The 20,642-nt window shown below is 36.5% G+C and overlaps 2 protein-coding genes across 2 annotated transcripts; one reads left to right on the forward strand and one right to left on the reverse strand.

Moving 5' to 3' along the window:
• Positions 1 to 1,344: 1,344 nt before the first annotated feature.
• Positions 1,345 to 7,862, forward strand: LOC136203892 (uncharacterized). The gene is made up of 13 exons (XM_065995108.1): positions 1,345 to 1,891; positions 2,632 to 2,705; positions 2,805 to 2,888; positions 2,977 to 3,057; positions 3,593 to 3,673; positions 3,954 to 4,046; positions 4,888 to 5,064; positions 5,162 to 5,247; positions 5,351 to 5,402; positions 6,632 to 6,685; positions 6,763 to 6,855; positions 6,952 to 7,018; positions 7,513 to 7,862. The coding sequence occupies exons 1-13, from the start codon at positions 1,750 to 1,752 to the stop codon at positions 7,602 to 7,604; spliced, it is 1,176 nt and encodes a 391-aa protein (XP_065851180.1). The 5' UTR covers positions 1,345 to 1,749; the 3' UTR covers positions 7,605 to 7,862.
• Positions 7,863 to 11,701: 3,839 nt separating this feature from the next.
• On the reverse strand, positions 11,702 to 18,168 carry LOC136203217 (uncharacterized). The gene is made up of 13 exons (XM_065994319.1): positions 17,712 to 18,168; positions 16,696 to 16,769; positions 16,531 to 16,614; positions 16,362 to 16,442; positions 15,692 to 15,772; positions 15,423 to 15,515; positions 14,583 to 14,759; positions 14,416 to 14,483; positions 14,269 to 14,320; positions 13,204 to 13,257; positions 13,034 to 13,126; positions 12,872 to 12,938; positions 11,702 to 12,112 (listed from the first exon to the last, which is right to left on the reverse strand). The coding sequence occupies exons 1-13, from the start codon at positions 17,851 to 17,853 to the stop codon at positions 12,021 to 12,023; spliced, it is 1,158 nt and encodes a 385-aa protein (XP_065850391.1). The 5' UTR covers positions 17,854 to 18,168; the 3' UTR covers positions 11,702 to 12,020.
• Between the last annotated feature and the right edge of the window lie 2,474 nt (positions 18,169 to 20,642).

Below are 20,642 nucleotides of genomic sequence, written 5' to 3' on the forward strand. Positions count from 1 at the left end.
TTCCCTTCGTGGAACTTGTATTGGTTTTAATCTTTACTTGTGAAATTTTATTCCTTGTATTTTGCTCGTTGTACTTCTTCTTTCATCTAATGAAAATAATACAAGCATTTTTCTTTAAAAAAAAAAAATTGCACCGAGTTTTCCATCGTCAAAACATCGAACTAACTTGATAATCAAATTAAACTACAAAAAAAAAACGGTAAATTTCAAATAACACCTCTGTGGTTTCACTAATTCTTAGATAAAGGACTGTGATTTACTTTTTGTCAAAACAAGGATGGAGATTTCACACTTTTAATAAAACAAAGACTTTTTGGATTAATGCTATTAAAACCATCTTTAACGACCTGAAAATGAAAATTTTCAAGAATTAAAGTTGTTCAATGTCATACTTGCTATGGAACTACATTTTCGATTTTCGAAAATCATCTTTTTTTTTAGAACTTTTTGTCTCTAAACATTAACTTTCTCTCTCTACCAAACATCATCTAAATAATCTCAAAATAAAAAAGTTGAAGAATTAAAGTTGCTTAGAATATTAGTAGTTCTTAAAATATGTCATTTTTGAAGTCGTCAATGGTGATTTTAATAGTATCAATCGAAAAAATCCTTATTTTGCTAAAGTTTGAAACCTCAATTCTCGTTTTGACAAAAAGTAAATCACAGTCATTAATCTGAAAATTAGTGAAAACATGTGAGTTTTATATGAATTTTTTTTTAAAAAGCATTATTTCTGAATGTCAACTGCTAAATACCGCAACCAAATTCTTTATCACCGTCTCTTTTGGACTTTTTTGCCCTTCTCATAATTTTGATAAAAAACTGAAAATTCTCTCTCCAAAATCATAAATCCGAACAACAATAATTGAAATTATCAAAATAATTGATGTGTGACAATCCGAACTCCGAAAATGAATGATTACGAGTCGGAACCATTAAGATTTACATATTTTTATCAAAAAAACTCATGTAAATAATACATATTATTCATGACGATTTTGCATTTTTCGTCACAAAAAATTGAATGATTTAGTATTTTTCGTCACTAAAATTTTTACGATTTTGCATATTTCAAAATTTGCCCTCAACAGATGCGGCATACCACCCGACCCATGGCGGGAACGGATGCGGCGTACCGTCCGACCCATGGTAGGAACGGATGCGGTATCCGTTCCCGTCGTGGGTCGAACGGTATGCCGCATCCGTTTAGGCTAAATTTTGAATTTTCTCTCAAATTTTTTTTTTCTCAATTTCGAAATTTTTTTACGCCGAGGACAAAATTATCCAATAAAAACGGTGATAAGTAATTTGAAAGCACTAACTAGCAATCCCTTCAATAATCATGCTAACGTTCCCCAACTCTGAGATAAGAAAAATGAGAGAGAGAGGAGAACGAAAGCCGAAAGCCGCAATATCGATAAGCAGCGCTCGATCAACTCTGCGCCACAACTCAATGGCGAAGTTCCCTTTAAAATTCATTTGTCTGAATTTCCAAAATCAATCATTGATCAAAAAATTCGTCATCTTCTTCTTCTCCACATTCTTCGCTCTGTCTGTCTTTGACCCGTAAATCTTTCTGCCGTTCTCCGCCCTTCTCGTAATCGCCGTCCCCCTCTCTTCGCCCAATGTTTTGGTATAAATAGAAACGCCATTTTTCAGATTCAATCTGCCTTGTCTTGTCTGAGCATTTGAGAACTTGGCCTTTCTTTCTGGGTATATTGCTGGAATTGGTGGGAAATTGCGACTATCATGGAGAGCGTCGTTCAAAGATTGAGAAAATTGGATGCTTATCCTAAAATCAATGAGGATTTTTATAGTCGTACTTTCTCCGGTGGCCTTATTACTCTTGTTTCCTCCTTGGTTATGCTTTTCCTTTTCGCCTCTGAGTTCAGTATGTTTTTTCTTTCTCTTCAAATCTCAGTTAATTATGAGTTATTTGCATGATTATAATTTATATATCTTCAATTGCCTAACCTAATTAGTAGTTTTCTCTGGTTTTGGAATCATATGTGATTTAGATTAGTTGTGTGAGGTGCAAATGAATGTTTTGGTATTAAGAAAGTTGTGTGAGGTGCAAATGAAGAAACCCATTTGTGAAATGTTCTTTTTGTTTGTTCCCTATGCTAATGATTGGATTCAATGATGTTTCTTAGATATCCCACATTGCTTAATTAGGGAGCTATATGGCTCTTTATATATGCGAGGCAATTCTCATTCTTTGAGGTAACTTTTGGACGAGTTAGACCTTTGTTTACATGATATCAAAGCCATCTAAGCCTTGTATCCCGTGAATATTTGAGGTACCTTTTGGGGTGAATTAGGTTTTTGTTTATAATGTCGTTGAAACCAGAGCGGACTGGGTAGAGCTTGGATCAAACGGCCACTGGGAAACGTTATTTCTAAAAAAATTAGCTAGGAAACGACACGAAAAGAGGAAATGATAGTGAAGAAGAGTTTCCGTGCAACATTTTACCTATTAAACACAGGCTTTCCTACCAGTAACTTTTTCGAGAGCAGCTCTCAATTCGTTTCATGTTACCTAAAGTTATTGGGAGTTCTTGAATCTGATGTTATTATATCTTAAAAACACGCTTCCTATTTGCTGTTTAATTTGCCTATTTTTCCTTGAAGGCTTATACCTGCACTCTGTTAAGGAGACAAAGCTTTTAGTGGATACTTCAAGGGGGGAAACTTTGAGGATTAATGTAATATTCTTTCTGCTTATATGTTCACCGATTCAGTGAAATTTTCATATAACTTATATTTTTAATATGGTTCTTCCTGTTTTTTGTTTCGATATGCAGTTTGATGTAACGTTTCCCGCCATTCCATGCTCGTTACTCAGTCTTGATGCCATGGATATCATGGGAGAGCAGCATTTCGATATAGTATGTGCACAACTGATTTCTTTTTGGTGATTTTGTGCTTGCACATTCCGTGGATGCTCACTCAATCGATTTCATTTCTCACTTGCAGAAACATAATATAACTAAAAAGAGAATCAATGAACATGGTCATGTATTAGGAGTCAAGCAAGATGGAATTGGTGCACCGAAAGTAAGTGACAAGATCATTATTTCATTCTCCCGTCTGATGTGCATGCATCCCCTTTCCGTTTTGGTCAATTCTTAGACTCGTAACTCATAACGTCTCATTCATCAGAAAAATTCTTAGCATATGTGTTCATTGCACCACATCTTGCAACGATTAAATCATTCGACACTAATCTGCGTACCTTCATGTTTATACGGGATAAGGTCAAAATGTCTCCCTTGAGGTTTTCAGCAAAGGGAAATTTAATTCTTATCATTCAAAATGGCGTAATGTTGACCCATGGTAGACTTCTTATTTTAATTTTATCATGTTAAAGGAATTTCATTGGAAAATCTATCAGTTATTAGTGACAAATTTTGATTCATCGGTCATTTTCTTCGGTATTTACTTGGAAAATGATAACATTGAGCTAGAGTTTCTACCATGAGGACAATGTTGTGTAATTTGGAATGTTGCTCTCCCCAAAAAAACTTACGGGTTGCTAATATATTTTGTGCTTTTATATTGAATTGTGTTTAATTTTCTTCCCCTCGTGTAGATTGATAAGCCTTTACAAAAGCACGGTGGCAGACTTGATCGTGATGAAGTTTATTGCGGTTCATGTTATGGTGCTGACACGGTAAATATGACCTTTGGCATACCTTTGTTTCTACATTTACCATTCAAATTTTAGATCTAAGCTTATTAGAATCCTTTGGTGGGGATTAAAATCATCGTAAGACTTAGATTTAATAAGCCTAGATCTAACGGTGACCGACCAAATGCATTATACATTGTATGCTTATTTGTCTTATTACCATTGGTTTGACCTGTAGCTCTTACCTTAAGAATGATGCAAAAGGTCCATTTTTTCGGCCATGTAGTTCATTAATTTTCTCCGGTAACTCCTTTTCATGCAGTCAGCTGAACATTGTTGTAACTCATGTGAAGAAGTTCGTGAAGCATACCGGAAAATGGGTTGGGCTTTGAATATCATCGATGAGATTGACCAGGTTAGCTCATCATTTTTCTACTTCAGACCTGATGCTAATTTAATGAGTAGTTGTTTAATTGACGGTAGACATACATTTCCACCCCCTCGTCTCCTACGCCATGGAACTTTTAGGGCATTAATGTCCAATTTTTTGCCTAGCATATTTCAGTGCATACAATTAAATCCGTAATGTATTCGATGGTGCAATGTCACACTCATTATTTTTCCCTTTCTCAAGGGATTCCATCGGAAATCTATTTGGAATTACCTACAGATTATTGTTCGTCGGTAAATTTTATTGGTACTTACTTGAGAAGGGGCAAAATTTAGCTAGGGAATAAGAGGAAAGAAGAAAGAAAATGAGCCGGAAGGGAGGTAAAAAGTGGATGAGTTGGAGTGCTGCATCTGTACTTCCGACTATGTTGCACGGAAACGGAAATGGACATCAGGAAACGTTAAAAAAAAAAAAAAGGCGGCCCGGTCGCATTACGCGTCCCCGCTGAGCGAGGGTCCGGGGAGGGGTCCCACCGCAAGGGTGTATTGGGGGCAAGCCTTCCCTTGCCAATTTAATTGGCAAGAGGCCGCTCCTAAGACTCGAACCCGTGACCTCTGGTCACACGACAACAACGTTTTACCGTTGCGCCAAGGCTCGTTATTTCTGAAAAAATATAGCTAGGAAACAATAATGAAAATGAAAAAGAAACGGAAACTAAACGCAGAAACGCTAATGAAGAAGAGTTTAGCTCCCCAACCATTTATTATCTGCTCTGATATAGGGTGTACAAGCAATGGAGAGTTTTTTCCCACTTCCGAGCCATGTATTTTTATTGAGATTTTTTGCATGTTGCTTTTGGTTTTAGTGCAAACGCGAAGGCTATATCCAGAAGGTCAAAGATGAACAGGGTGAAGGCTGTAATATGTATGGATCTATGGAAGTAAATAAAGTGGCTGGAAATTTTCATTTTGCACCCGGGAAAAGCTTTCATCACTCGAACTTTGAATTGAATGATGTAATTACTTCGGTGCATATGTATAATGTAAGGAAAAAGTAACTCTTTTTTTCGATTTTTACTTTTTTAAAATACGAAACTTTTAATTTAACTGTTGTTTTACATTTTTTGATGCACTATATAGATAAGTCACACTATCAATAAGCTATCTTTTGGTGATTACTTCCCCGGTGTGATAAATCCTCTTGGTGTGATAAATCCTCTTGACGGGTAAATATTTCTCGTCGTACCCTTCAATATCAGTTGTTAATAATAGGTTTAGAATATTTTTCATTTATTGGAACTTCCCTAACTTATCTACTATCATTTTCAGGGCACAATGGATCCACGAAACACCAAATGGCGTGCAGCAATATTTCCTCAAGGTTAGTTTTTATCGATTCGATTTCTAATGTCAAGATAGATAATTGGGGTAAGTTAAAAAAAAAAAAACCCTTTGGTTTCGTGCTTTGACACTATTGAGTATTGTTACTAACTTTTATTTTCTCATCGAAAACCACGGGTACCACTTTGTCACAAAAAATGCCACGATCCTCAAAGTTGTCAAAATATGATCTATCTTATCTGATTTCATAGATTCGTATTTGCGGTACTTGTGCTAAAAATGGGTAAAATACATCTACGGCCCCTGAACTATAATCTACTAACATTATAGCTCCCTAAACTTCATTTTGTGACATAAAAATCCTTGAATTTTTCATTATTTAACATTAAAGTTCAAATGAAAGGAAATCTATTAAAAAAATTAAAGAAATGATGACCAACAATGTACATTATTTAATTTTATATAGCGCTACTTCACCCGTTCATCATGTTTCAGCCTGTGATTTAAAAATTGCTTCTTCACACGAAATAAAAAAGTCTCTCCTACTCATAAGTGGTTGAGAATTCATGTTTTCATAGTCTTTGGTAAAATCAAGTCCACCGGGAAGACATTCATAAACCATTATCTCGGCAATAATGAGCTAAGCTAGTATTTTCCATTAATCCCCTTGTTAAGTAGTCATGCTTTATGATACGAACTCCTAACTCCCTCGAAAATACAGCCCTTTTGATCATTTCTTCGTATGTAGCTGGAGTGGGCAGACCGACACTGTGGCTGGAGGGAGCCTTGGCCTCCCAGCCAGCCCAAAAATACATTTTAGTATGGTGGGTGAAGAATTTTGGCCCCGTCCAATTCCCCAGTTGGCCCCCCAGCCTAGCCAGCAACCCTTCTAAAATTTTGGCACCCCTGTACCTTTATACTGCGTCCGCCCATTCAAATAATGTCATTCGATTCCACCTTATTCAGCCTGTGATTTAAAAATTGCTCCGGCGCAAATTAAAAAATGTCTCTTAGGGCTGCCCGGTGCACTACGTGTCCCCGATGAGCGAGGGTCCGGGGAGGGGTCCCACCACAAGGGTGTACTGGGGGCAAGCCTTCCCCTGCCAATTTATTTGGCAAGAGGCCGCTCCTAAGACTCGAACCCATGACCTCTTGGTCACACGATAACAACGTTTATGTCTCTTAAACGCATAAAAATGGTTGAGAGTTCACATCTGTTTCTATGCAACCAGCAATGTTCAGATTGCTTTACTCTATTTAACTTCGCAGGTGGTCCCAACAGTATACAGAGATGTTAAAGGCAACCTTGTAACTTCGAACCAGGTATGTACTCGACACTCGAAACACGATTTCGTACTCATGTAAACACACAAGTCACACTTTGCATTGGTCTTGTACAGTACTCCGTTACCGAGCATTTCAAGAAAATGGATTTTGCTAGACTTGACTTCAATCCTGGGGTTTTCTTTATTTATGACTTCTCCCCGATTAAGGTTCGTTCTTTTTCCGGAATTAGTAAGTCTTCTGAATCTCTGGTCCGGATCTGTTTCTGATTTTTCGCAACTTATCATGTGTTGGCATATTTGCAGGTGAGTTATGAAGAGAATCACGTCCCATTCTTACACTTCATGACAAATATTTGTGCAGTTGTTGGAGGTAATCTTTCTTCATTTCTCCCATATTCTCCGGAAAATATTTTATTTTCTAACAAATATTTTCCCTTACCCAGTATTTTCCAAAACACAATATTTTCTAGCAAACAAACGGAGCCTTAACATCCGAACTCGACACCATCTATCACTTCAGTCATTGCACTTCAATTTTTGCACATTCAGCCCTTATACTTTAATTTTTCGTAGAAATTTGCCTCGCTTACAATGTTTCACTTTCACTGTTACACATTTGAGAAATAATTTGACAACAGATCGGCTTTAACAGTACGAAAAATTGAAATACGAGGACCAAAGTGATAAACTGTGTCAAGTACATGGTCTCAATAGCTCAGGTAGAAGTGTCATATATTTAGCTAGTTGTTGACTAACACGACACGATCGACTCAACAATCATTTTTGTTGCTTTTACATCAAATATACTATACTTAACACGATTATGACATGATAACCTGAATCTCTATTGCTTTGCTCGACTAGGTGTATTCACGGTTGCTGGAATAGTTGATTCGTTCGTGTATCACGGTCAAAAGGCAATCAAGAAGAAGCTCGACCTCGGAAAAATGAGATAATATTTCGAGATTGAGTTGAGTTCTTCGTGATTCTTTCGAAAGGGTGAAAGCAATGGGATTGATTCTTCTCAAAAGGCGGCCATGGTTATCAAAGATATATGTACTGCCCAGTTTGTTAATAGCCAAATGTTAAATCTTTTTTAGACACAAAATCAGAGAATCAAGTCAGGTAGAACACAGGCTAGACAGATCATTTTGTAAAAACTATATTCCATTGATTTGGGGAGACGGAAATTTGAATTTTGACTTCACGAATTTCATTGAGCTGTTTCGTTATTGTTCTATACGATTTTAGTTTTTGTAGTGTTGTTAATTTCTGAAATGATAATACGATTTATAAACACAATCGACCACTGCTTATTACGATATGTAGCTATACCATTTTCGCATTTATAACCCTTCTAATAAGAATTGGAGAAAAGGAGAATACCGTATTTTAAGGGTGTGCATCAGTTCAAAAACCTAATACTGAAAGGATAAAAAAAATTGATACTCAAGTGTATAAAATTTAACTAATCGAACCAAAAATATCAAATACTGAAATAACCAAAAAATTGATACTAAAATATATAAAACTGAAATATTTGGTTTGGTTTGGCTTTACACTAAAGAAAAATCGAATTTAATTAAAAATAAAAACAACAAATAAAAGTCATTATATTTCCTTTAAGGTTAAATGCACCATTGGTCACTGAACTTACATGGTTATCTCAAAATGCTCACTCAACTTCAATTTGTTTCAATAAAATCATTCAATTTTGAGTTTTGTCTCAATTAGATCACTATGATGATTTCAGTAATTAAAAAACATCAGAATGATGACATAAGTGATACGTCAATATGAGACAATCCATATTTCTAACCGAAATGACATATGACATCTACATATGCGCCACCTGGCTATCACGTGTCGATTATTTTTATGACAAAAAAACTAAAATTTATTTTTTTTTTCATAAAAATACACGACATGTGGCTGTCACATTTCATTTCGGTTAGATATTTGAGTTAACCCATGTTGATGTGTCACCCATGTCATTATTTCCATGCGTTTTAACCACTAAAATCGACGGAGTTACCTAATTGAGACAAAACTCAAAGTTGAGTGATTTTATTGAGACAAATTAAAGTTGAGTGACCATTTTGAGACAATCATATAAGTTCAGTGACCAATGATGCATTTAACCCCAAACAATAGCTTTGATAGTTAATGTCCAACATATGCATGTCCAATGTAAAAAAAAAAAAACGGTTTGGATAGTCTAGGCATTCAAAATCAAGAATTCGTTCTGATTTTCTTTGCTAGCCTCGGACCCCTTTTTGCCCCCTTGCCAAGTTGCCTTGAGGCTACTTAGGTGGCGATCAAAACAAAAAATATCTTATTATTTTTATTTTAATTTTTTTATTTTAATTCATTTTTTTTAATGTTTTCACATAGTTTTTAGAGAATTGTGTTTATTATTTTTGAGTTTTTCTATTTGATTGTGTTCTTTATTTGTTTCCATGATATGATTGAAGACTTAAATATAAGATTTCATTTTTTTTGTTAATTATATTACTTGTTAATATTATTTCTTACTTGTTTAATTTATTTCAATGATATTGTTATTGAAATATATTTTTGTTATACGTTTTTAAAGATATATATTATAAATTACATATTTTTCAACATTAAATCATTTTATATTATAATTTTTAGATAGTATAATAAATATTCTAATTGCATTTATATAAGAAAACGAGTAAAAATACAAATTATAAATTCAATTTGTTTTTTACTAATTATCGGTTAATCAGATCGGCATTTATTCACAGTTTGTTCTTTTTGCAGTTGACCTATGGCGGGTAGCTGGTTTGTCGGTTCCACAAGTTGGCAGTATGACTTTCTCACAATGGGTACTGCAGGAGTTAGAAGATGCAATACCGGAGCGATTAGTCAGAACCTGCTGCGGATTAAAAGCAATTTGGGAGCACCGGAATAGAGTGCTTTGGTGAGAAGAGTGGTGGCCGACGGATATCAGTTGGCGAACCGTGTTCGATGATACCAGAGACTGGAAAGCTTTCATGGTTGCTGGAACGCGCTCAGTTAGTGCAGTCGCTGTTGTCTTGGAGCCGCGGACGTCCGTAACAGAGGATTCTCTCGCAACTGATGATTCGCTACTACAATGGATCAGGACGTCTGCGACTTGGAGTCCGCCACCTGCTGGTTTAGTTAAGTGCAACATGGACGGAGCGATTTTCGTGGGAGATAGAAGGTGTGGTTTGGGAGCAGTTGTAAGGGATGAGTCAGGCCGCTTTCTGTTCGGCAGCAGCTGTTTAATCAACGCCGTAAAGGAGCCAAAGATCATCGAAGCACTTGCGGTATGTACGAGTTTGAGTTGGCTTACTAGCCAAAACTTTGTTCATGTTGTCTTTGAATCGGACGCCAAATTGGTTGTTGATGCGGTTAATTCTCATCGACAAGACAATTCGGAGTTTGGTTCGATTATACAAGATTGTATGGCCATCATCAACTCTCACTCTGGGTTCAAATTATGTTTTATTCCTCGTTTAGCGAATAGGGTTGCTCATTTAATGGCAAGCGGGCTTATTCCAACACTAACGATAGTTTTTTCAGTGTAATGCCTACATGGTTTGAAAACGTTATTCGTGAGGACGCTGGTCTTGTTATTTAATGAAGTTGCAGTATTGGTTAAAAATATATATATTATATATACATATCAAAAGTTTAATTATTTTGTATTACGATAATAATTCAAAATAGAGACATTATGAAAGTAATTTGAGTTTTCTTTACTGTTAAAGGAAATATAGTGACTTTTATTTGTTGTTTTTATTTTTAATTAAATTCAATTTTTCTTTCATGTAAAACCGAACCAAATCAAATATTTCAGTTTTATATGCTTTAGTATCAACCTTTTGGTTATTTCAGTATTCGATATCTTTGGTTCGGTTAATTAAATTTTATACACTCGAGTATCATATTTTTTTTATTATTTCAATATTCGGTTTTTGAACTGATACGGTATTCTCCTTTTCTCCAATTCTTATTAGAAGAGTTTTTTTAGAAGAAATGATCATCTTATTAAATATCAGCAGTAAGAGCAGTACAAACACAAGGAGGAGGTACAGAAATCCAGACCTCCCTCTCAAAAGCAGGTGTAGCTGCACGGGCTAGAGAATGAGCAGCGGAATTTGCTGACTTACGAATAAATGAAATTGACACATTAACTATATACTTAATAAGGATTTTGCAGTCTTCAATAACTAAATCCAGAACCGAATTGCCACTAGTTTCTCGCTGAATAGCATACACTAGCAATTGTGAATCCGATTCCACCAACATGTTCTGCCTGCCAGACTCCATCAACCAACTCAACGCTTCACGACACGAGATCGCCTCCACTAAAAAATGGTCTAGACAGCAGTAAATGGTTCTGTTACATGCAGCTTGGAACCCGCCACCGCTGTCCCGCAAGATGAATCCGTAGCCAGCAGTACCCGAGGCAGAAAATATGGCGCCATCAATATTAAGTTTCAACATACCAGGCGGGGGGTTTGCACCATTTTTTAGTTATATCAGCGGTCATCACAACCGCACCACGTCCCTGGCTCTGAGCAGCTTTCCAACTTGAGATGAACTGCATGGCAGTGGAGAAGAGTATGGTAGGCGTCATGACTTGTTTTGACCATACTTTGTTATTTCCAACTTGAGATGAACTGCATACCAGTTTCTGACGGGAACGTTAACCCCAGCTTCTCCCAGAACTCCCTAAACGAAGAGCAAGAATCTCTAAGTCCTGCAACGCAGCCAACTAAAGCATGGAAGTCGTCCTCTTCCGATTGCAGGCATGACGGACACATGTTATTGATCGGAACCCTTCGAGCAGATAAAGCGCTCAGCGACGGTAAACAGCCAGCCAAGGTTCTACAAATTAGATTTTTTATCTTGGCGAAACCTAAAGAGCCCACACCTTATCCCAATTAACTCCGGCAACTGTCAACGATGGATTATAAATGGTATAGTTACATATCGTATAAATATCGTAACAAGCAGTGGTCGATTGTGTTTAAAAATCGTATTATCATATCAGAAATTAACAACACTACAAAAACTAAAATCGTATAGAACAATAACGAGACAGCTCAATGAAATTCGTGAAGTCAAAATTCAAATTTCTGTCTCCCCAAATCAATGGAATATAGTTTTTACAGAATGATCTTTCTTTCTAGCCTGTGTTCTACCTGACTTGATTCTCTGAATTTGTGTCTAAAAAAGATTTAACATTTTGGCTATTAACAAACTGGGCAGTACATATATATCTTTGATAACCATGGCCGCCTTTGAGAGGAATCAATCCCATTGCTTTCACCCTTTCGAAAGAATCACGAAGAACTCAACTCAATCCGGATATATTATCTCATTTTTCCGAGGTCGAGCTTCTTCTTGATTGCCTTTTGTCCGTGGTACACGAACGAATCTACTATTCCAGCAACCGTGAATACACCTAATCGAGCAAAGACAATGGAGATTCAGGTTATCATGTCATAATCGCGTTATGTTATATACGATAGTATATTTGATGTAAAAGCAACAAAAATTGAGTGTTGAGTCAATGTGTCGTGTTACTTAACAACTAGCTAAATATATGACATTTCTAGCTGAGCTATGAGACCATGTACTTGACACATTTTATCACTTTGGTCCTCGTATTTCAATTTTTCGTACGGTGAAAGCCGACCCGTTGTTGTCAAATTATTTCTCAAATGTATAACGGTGAAAGTGATACGCGGTAAGTGAGGCAAAATTCTACAAAAGATTAAACTATAAGGGCTAAATGTGCAAAAATTGAAGTTCGATGACCGAAGTGATAGATGGTGTCAAGTTCAGAGGTTAAATCTTAACTTTTTCGCAATAATTTCGGCATATATTGGAAAGTATTAGGGAGATATCACGGGTTAAATGCACCATTGATCACTGAACTTTTATGGTTGTCTCAAAATGGTCAATCAACTTCAATTTGTCTCGATAAAATCATTCAACTTTGAATTTTGTCTCAGTAAAGACACGGTAAACATGACACGGCCTCCATCTGAAAGTTCAGTGACCAACTGTGCATTTAACCCGAGATATCACAGAACACCTGGAAACTCTTAAACTAGGCTATTATAGTTGTAATGCTAACTGAGTAGAAACAATATCATGCTCTTTAAATTACTGCACAAACTTTTATCCGGAGAATCCGGGAGAAATGAAGAGAGCTTACCTCCAACAACTGCACAAATATTTGTCATGAAGTGTAAGAATGGGACGTGATTCTCTTCATAACTCACCTGCAAATATGCCAACACATGATAAGTTGCGAAAATCGGAAACAGATTCGGACCAGAGATGCAAAAGACTTGCTAATTCCGGAAAAAGAACGAACCTTAATCGGGGAGAAGTCATAAATAAAGAAAACCCCAGGATTGAAGTCAAGTCTAGCAAAATCCAGTTTCTTGAAATGCTCGGTAACGGAGTACTGTACAAGACCAATGCAAAGTGTGACTTGTGTGTTTACATGAGTACGAAATCGTGTTTCGGGTGTCGATTACATACCTGGTTCGAAGTTACAAGGTTGCCTTTAACATCTCTGTATACTGTTGGGACCACCTGCAAAGGAGTAAAACAATCTGAATATTGCTGGTTGCATAGAAACAGATGTGAACTCTCAACCATTTATGCGTTTAAGAGACGTTTTTTTAATTTGCGGCCGCGCAATTTTTAAACCACAGGCGGAAACAAGTGAAATCAAATGACATTATTTGAATAGGCGCGGATGGGGGATAAAGTTACAGGGGCCAAAATGTTAAAGGGGGTTGCTAGCTGAGGTCGGGGGCCAACTGGGGATTTTGACAGGGCCAAAATCCTTCACCCACCGTACTAAAAAGTACTTTTGAGCTGGCTGGTGGGGCCAAGGCTCTCTCCAGCCATAGTGTCGGTCCGCCCACTGCAGCTACATACGAAGAAATGATCAAAAGGGCTGTATTTTTTAGGGAATTAGGAGTTCCCGTCGTAATGCATGACTAACAAGGGGATTAACGGCAAATACTAGCTTAGCTCATTATTGCCGAGATAGTGGTTTATGAATGTCTTAGCGGTGGACTTGATTTTACCAATGACTATGAAAACATGAACTCTCAACCACTTATGTGTTGGAGAGTTTTTTTATTTTGTGCAGACTCAATTTTTAAATCACAAGCTGAAACATGATGAACGGGTGAAGAAGCGGCATATAAAGTTAAATAACGTACATTGTTGGTCATCATTTCTTTAATTTTATTAATGGATTTCCTTTCAGTTGGACTTTAATGTTAAATAACGAAAAATTCAAGGATTTTTTATGTCACAGAATGAAGTTTAGGGGGCTATATTGTTAGTAGAGCTATCGTTCAGGGGCCATAGATGTATTTTACCCACTTTTGATAAGATAGATCATATTTTGACAACTTTGAGGATCGTGGCATTTTTTTGACAAAATGGTACCCGTGGTTTTCGATGAGAAAAAAAAAAGTTAGTAATAATACTCAAAAGTGTCAAAGCACGAAACCAAAGGGTTTTTTTTTTTTTAACTTATCCCAATTATCTATCTTGACGTTAGAAATCGAATCGATAAAAACTAACCTTGAGGAAATATTGTTGCACGCCATTTGGTGTTTCGTGGACCCATTGTGCCCTGAAAAATGATAGATAGAGAAATTCCGAGAAATGAAACAGATTCTAAACCTATTATTAACAATTGATATTGAAGGGTACCACGAAAACATTTACCCGTCAAGAGGATTTATCACACCGGGGAAGTAATCACCAAAAGATAGCTTGTTGATAGTGTGGCTTATCTATACAGTCCATCAAAAAATGTAAAACAACAGTTAAATTAGAAGTTTCGTATTTAAAAAAAAGTAAAAAATCGAAAAAGAGAGGTACTTTTTCCTTACATTATACATATGCACTGAAGTAATTACATCATTCAATTCGAAGTTCGAGGGATGAAAGCTTTTCCCGGGTGCAAAATGAAAATTTCCAGCCACTTTATTTACTTCCATAGATCCATACATATTACAGCCTTCACCTTGTTCATCTTTGACCTTCTGGATATAGCCTTCGCGTTTGCACTAAAACCAAAAGCAACATGCAAAAAATTTCAATACAATACATGGCTCGGAAGTTCGAAAAAACTTTCCGATGCTTGTATACCCTATATCAGAGCAGATAATAAATGGTCGGGAAGCTAAGTTACACGGAAACTCTTCTTCATTAGCATTTCCGCGTTTCCTTTCCGTTTCAGTTTCTTTTACGTTTTCATTACCGTTTCCTAGCTATATTTTTTTAGAAATAATGTTTCCCGATGTCCATTTCCATTTCCGTGCAACATAGTCGGGAATTACAGATGCAGCACTCCAACTCATCCTCTATTTACCTCCTTTCTGGCTCATTTTCTTTCTTCTTTCCTCTTGTTCCCTAGCTAAATTTTGCCCCTTTTCGAGCAAGTACCAATAAGATTTACCGACAAACAGTACTCCGTAAGTAATTCCAATTAGATTTCCAATGTTTTTCCCTTGAGAAAGGGAAAGACAATGAGGGTAACATTGCACCATCGAATACATCACGGATTTAATTGTGTGCACTGAAATATGCTAGGTGGAAAAATTGGACATTAACCCCCTAAAAGTTCCATGTCGTAGGAGACGAGGGGGCGGGAATGTATGTCTACCGTCAATTAAACAACTACTAATTAAATTAGCATAAGGTCTGAAGTAGAAAAATGACGAGCTAACCTGGTCAATCTCATCGATGATATTCAAAGCCCATCCCATTTTCCGGTATGCTTCACGAACTTCTTCACATGAGTTACAACAATGTTCAGCTGACTGCATGAAAATGAGTTACCGGAGAAAATTAGTGAACTACTTGGCGGAAAAAATGGACCTTTTGCATCATTTTTAAGGTAAGAGCTACAGGTCAAACCCGTAGGATTCTAATAAGCTTAGATCTAAAATTTGAATGGTAAATGTAGAAACAAAGGTATGCCAAAGGTCATATTTACCGTGTCAGCACCGTAACATGAACCACAATAAACTTCATCACGATCAAGTCTGCCACCGTGCTTTTGTAAAGGCTTATCAATCTACACGAGAGGAAAAAAATTAAACACAATTCCATATTTAAAGCACAATATATATTAGCGAAGAATGATAATCGAAAAATAGGGATGAAGTACAAATTTGCCCCTAAGTTTTTTTTTTGGGGAGAGCAACATTCCAAATTGCACAACATTGTCCTCATGGTAGAAACTCTAGCTCAATGTTATCATTTTCCAAGTAATACCGACGAAAATGACACCGACGAAAATGACCGATGAATCAAAATTTGTCGCTAATAACCGATAGATTTTCCAATGAAATACCTTTAACATGATAAAATCAAAATAAGAATTCTACCATGGGTCAACATTATGCCATTCTGAACGATAGGAATAAAATTGCTCTTTGCGAAAAACCTCAAGGGCGAATTTAGTCCTTATCCCGTATAAACATGAAGGTAGGCAGAGTAGTGTCTAATGATTTGATCATTGAAAGATGTGGTGTAATGAACACATGCTATGATTTTTCCGAGGAATGAGACGTTATGAGTTACGAGTCTATAGAATTGACCAAAACGGAAAGGGGATGCATGCACATCATACGGGAGAATGAAAGAATGATCTTGTCACTTACTTTCGGTGCACCAATTCCATCTTGCTTGACTCCTAATACATGACCATGTTCATTGATTCTCTTTTTAGTTATATTATGTTTCTGCAAGTGAGAAATGAAATCGATTGAGTGAGCATCCACGGAATTGGCAAGCACAAAATCACCAAAAAGAAATCAGTTATGCACATACTATATCAAAATGCTGCTCTCCCATGATATCCATGGCATCAAGACTGAGTAACGAGCATGGAATGGCGGGAAACGTTACATCAAACTGCATATCGAAACGTATAAAAATATAAGTTATATGACAAATTCACTGAATCGGTGAACATATAAGCAGAAAGAACATTACATTAATCCTCAAAGTTTCCCCCCTTGAAGTATCCACTAAAAGCTTTGTCTCCTTAACAGAGTGCAGGTATAAGCCTTCAAGAAAAAACAGGCACATTAAACAACAAATAGGAACCCGTGTTTTTACGATGTAATGAGATCAGATTCAATAACTCCCAATATCTTTAGATAACATGAAACGAAACGAGAGCTGCTCTAAAAAAAGTTACTGATAGAAAGGATCAGATCATAGCCTGTGTTTAATAGGTAAAATGTTGCACGGAAACTCTTCTTCACTAGCTTTTCCGTGTTTCGTGTCCGTTTCCATTGATGCATAACAACATGGGACTTAAATAACATTTATAATGAATAACAATTCAAGCTGAATTTGATCCAAGCTCTACCGAGTCTGCTCTGATTTCAAGAACATTTTAAACAAAGACCTAACTCACCCGAAAAGTTACCTTAAACGAGGATGATTGCCTCAATTATCTAACACACCCTCACACTCAGAACCGTCTGGAGCTGGAATCAAATATTGATGGGATACAAGGCTTTGATGGCTTCGATACCATGTAAACGAAGGTCTAATGAGAATTGCCTCGCAAATATAAAGAGCCATATAGCTCTCTAATTAAGCAATGTAGGATATCTAAGATGTCATGTAACCAATTGAACTAAAAGCTCAATCTGACACACCTCACACGTCAAATGCCCCCGCGTTTGCAGCGTGTACAACAAAGGCCAGTCTCACCATGTGTTTTTTAATTCATCAATAAATGAGGCTGCCGGGATTCGAACAGGACAAATGGGTTTCTTCATTTTCACCTCACACAACTTTCTTAATAACAAAACATTCAGCATATTCCCAATTCAAAATCCAACCTAGTTACACCTAATCTAAATCAAACATGATTTCAAAACCAGAGAAAACTACTAATTAGGTAAGGCAATTGAAGAAATATAAATTACAATCATGCAAACTACCGATCAAAAAAGCCCCAAAAACTGAAATTAGAAGAGAAAAAAGGAACATACTGAACTCAGAGGCGAAAAGGAAAAGCATAACCAAGGAGGAAACAAGAGTAATAAGGCCACCGGAGAAAGTACGACTATAAAAATCCTCATTGATTTTAGGATAAGCATCCAACTTTCTCAATCTTTGAACGACGCTCTCCATGATAGTCGCAATTTCCCACCAATTCCAGCAATATACCCAGAAAGAAAGGCCAAGTTCTTCAAAAGCTCAGACAAGACAAGGCAGGTTGAATCTGAAAAAATGGCGTTTCTATTTATACCAAAACATTGGGCGAAAAGAGGGGGACGGCGATTACGAGAAGGGCGGAGAACGGCAGAAAGATTTACGGGTCAAAGAGAGACAGAACGAAGAAGGGGGAGAAGAAGAAGAAGATGAATTTTGATCAATGGGTTGATTTTGGAAATTCAGACAAATGAAATTTGTTTGACTCAGCTAACTCTTCGCTCTACCAAATATTTTTGTCCTAAAATTGATTTTGCCCTAATTATAATTTTTAAGCAAAACATTTTTTTTTGGAAAAAGTACAAGAATAAACCTTGTGGTTACGCCTGTTTTCAATTGCAGTCTTGTAGTTTAAAAGTTTGCAAAATGGTACTTGAAGTTCATTCCGTTAGCAAACACATACCAAATTGACTAACGTTGTTAAAAGTCAAAGGAAAAAGAGTTAGTTTGGTCCTTATATTTATTTATTTTATAAATTAACCCTCTTATTATATAATTATCACAAACAAATCCAAAAATAAAAAATAAAAATCGATTATACCATCTTCTCCGTCTTTTTAATTTCTTATTTTTTTTCTTCATCTTTCTTTCTCTTAATTTTTCTCTTCTGCCTGAAATTAAATTACTCATGCCTTTACATTCAATGACAATAGATGATCAGACAAGAAACAATGATGTACACTAACCTGGACTTTTCAGAAAAAAAATTTCTTGCAGCTCTTGCTTATCCTTGGTCAAAGTCCCAACCTCTTGTTCCAACATCTGGCACCTCTTTCCCATCTTTTGATAGCCAGTATGCACCTGTTCCATTTTTTCCGTGAACTTTTCTTGCATTGCCTCGCATCTCTGCCGATCTCCGAGGAACTTGAGATGATATCATACAGCAAAATAAGAACAGCCGACATATAATAATAATAAGTTTATTCGATTATATGAGTTCTTATTTTGTTGTATTTGTCATTAATCTCAATTAATTTATTTTAATCCTGATTGTTTGGTAGTTCAATTGATTGTAGAGAGAGAAAAATTAAGAGAGAAAAAGATGAAGAAAAAAAATAAGAAATTAAAGAGATGGAGAAGATGGTATAATCGATTTTTATTTTCTATTTTTGGATTTGTTTGTGATAATTATATAATAAGGGGGTTAATTTATAAAATAAATAAATATAAGGACCAAACTAACTCTTTTCCCTTTAACTTTTAACACCGTTAGTCAATTTGGTATGTGTTTGCTAACGGAATGAACCTCAAGGTACCATTTTGCAAACTTTTAAACCACAAGACTGCAATTGAAAACAGGTGTAACCACAATGTTTATTTGTGTACTTTTCCCTTTGTTTTCTAAGAGAAAAAAAAGGCCTAGTATACAAATAACCTCTGAACTTATCCAAATGTTGCAACTGCCCCCCTCCAACTTGTCCAATTGTAAAACACAACCCCAATTTGGGAATTTTTTTACCCCGTACTTGAAGCAACCGTAAAAACATTTCCCCGGATTCGTATCACGCCAAAGATCTGATTATCACACTCCACGAGCGTTGCAGCTTTTGTATTTCACATGTTTCTTCAATTGCAGTCCATGTCAGTAATTTAGGGTTATGTTTTACAATTGGACAAGTTTGAGGGTTATATTTTACAATTGGATAAGTTTGAGGGGTAAGTTGTTATAATTGAAAGTTCGGGGGGACAGTTGCAACATTTGGACAAGTTTAGAGGGTTATTTGTGTATTAGGCCAAAAAAAAATGCTATTTTTAATATAATTTTATCCAAATATACACTTTTTCTACTATTTAGAATAAATAATAATAATAATAATAATTTTCAGATGGTGTGTTGCTTACATTTTGAAATCGGAATTGAGATAAAAAAAATTAATACGGAATTAGAATCAGAATAACTATGATAATTTTTTAATTTATATAATATGTTAACGTAATAGTTTATAATCTGGGAATGTGAATACAGTGATCCTGGCCTTCGGTGATGATATCTGGCTCTCCGATTGCTCGTCCCTGCGCCTGGAAAGGTCCCTGCGAATACTCCGACGAGCAAGACAATTAGTAGCTCAATAGCGTTTATTAATCAATTGTGTAAGAGATAGAAAGAGTTACCCGTCTGGATTCCCAAGATGAGCTGTGTATTTATAGAGGGTGCTTGGGCTTTGGGCCTTCCTGGGCCTTGGGCCTTCCTGGGCCTTCAGGCCCTGATTCATATCCCGAATCAAGTAGTCCCCCCCGCCGAAGAGCTAAGCCGAGTATTTAATGCGAGAAGATACGGGACTGCATCTGTTTCTCGCCCAGATAAATGGCGGACATTTGTAAGAAGAGATCTTCAGACTAATCTGGAAGAAACCTTTGGGATTACTGCATGCGCTTTTTGTTTGTAGCGCCGCATTAATTACGTCTGTAATTAAATCCCCCGCATGCGCCGTAAGAATTTATTGAAAAAATGAGCTGTGCCGGCGCCTTTTACCCCCCCAGCTATAAATACCAGAAGAGGTAAGATGAAATCTCTTTATTTCATCTTCCAATTTTTTCTGAGAAAAAATTCTCTGTCTGCTTTTGCTTCCTATGGGTTCTTCTGCGATCGTGTCGGCCTGCCCTGATTTGCCCGTGCACTGAAAATTTGGCGGTCATCCGAAAATTGTTGCTCTTCGGGAGATTCCTCGCGTCAGAGTTTGTCGTAACTTTTACTAAGGTTAGTCGTA

The sequence above is a fragment of the Euphorbia lathyris genome, chromosome 8, assembly GCF_963576675.1.
Source record: "Euphorbia lathyris chromosome 8, ddEupLath1.1, whole genome shotgun sequence".
Lineage (NCBI taxonomy): Eukaryota > Viridiplantae > Streptophyta > Magnoliopsida > Malpighiales > Euphorbiaceae > Euphorbia > Euphorbia lathyris.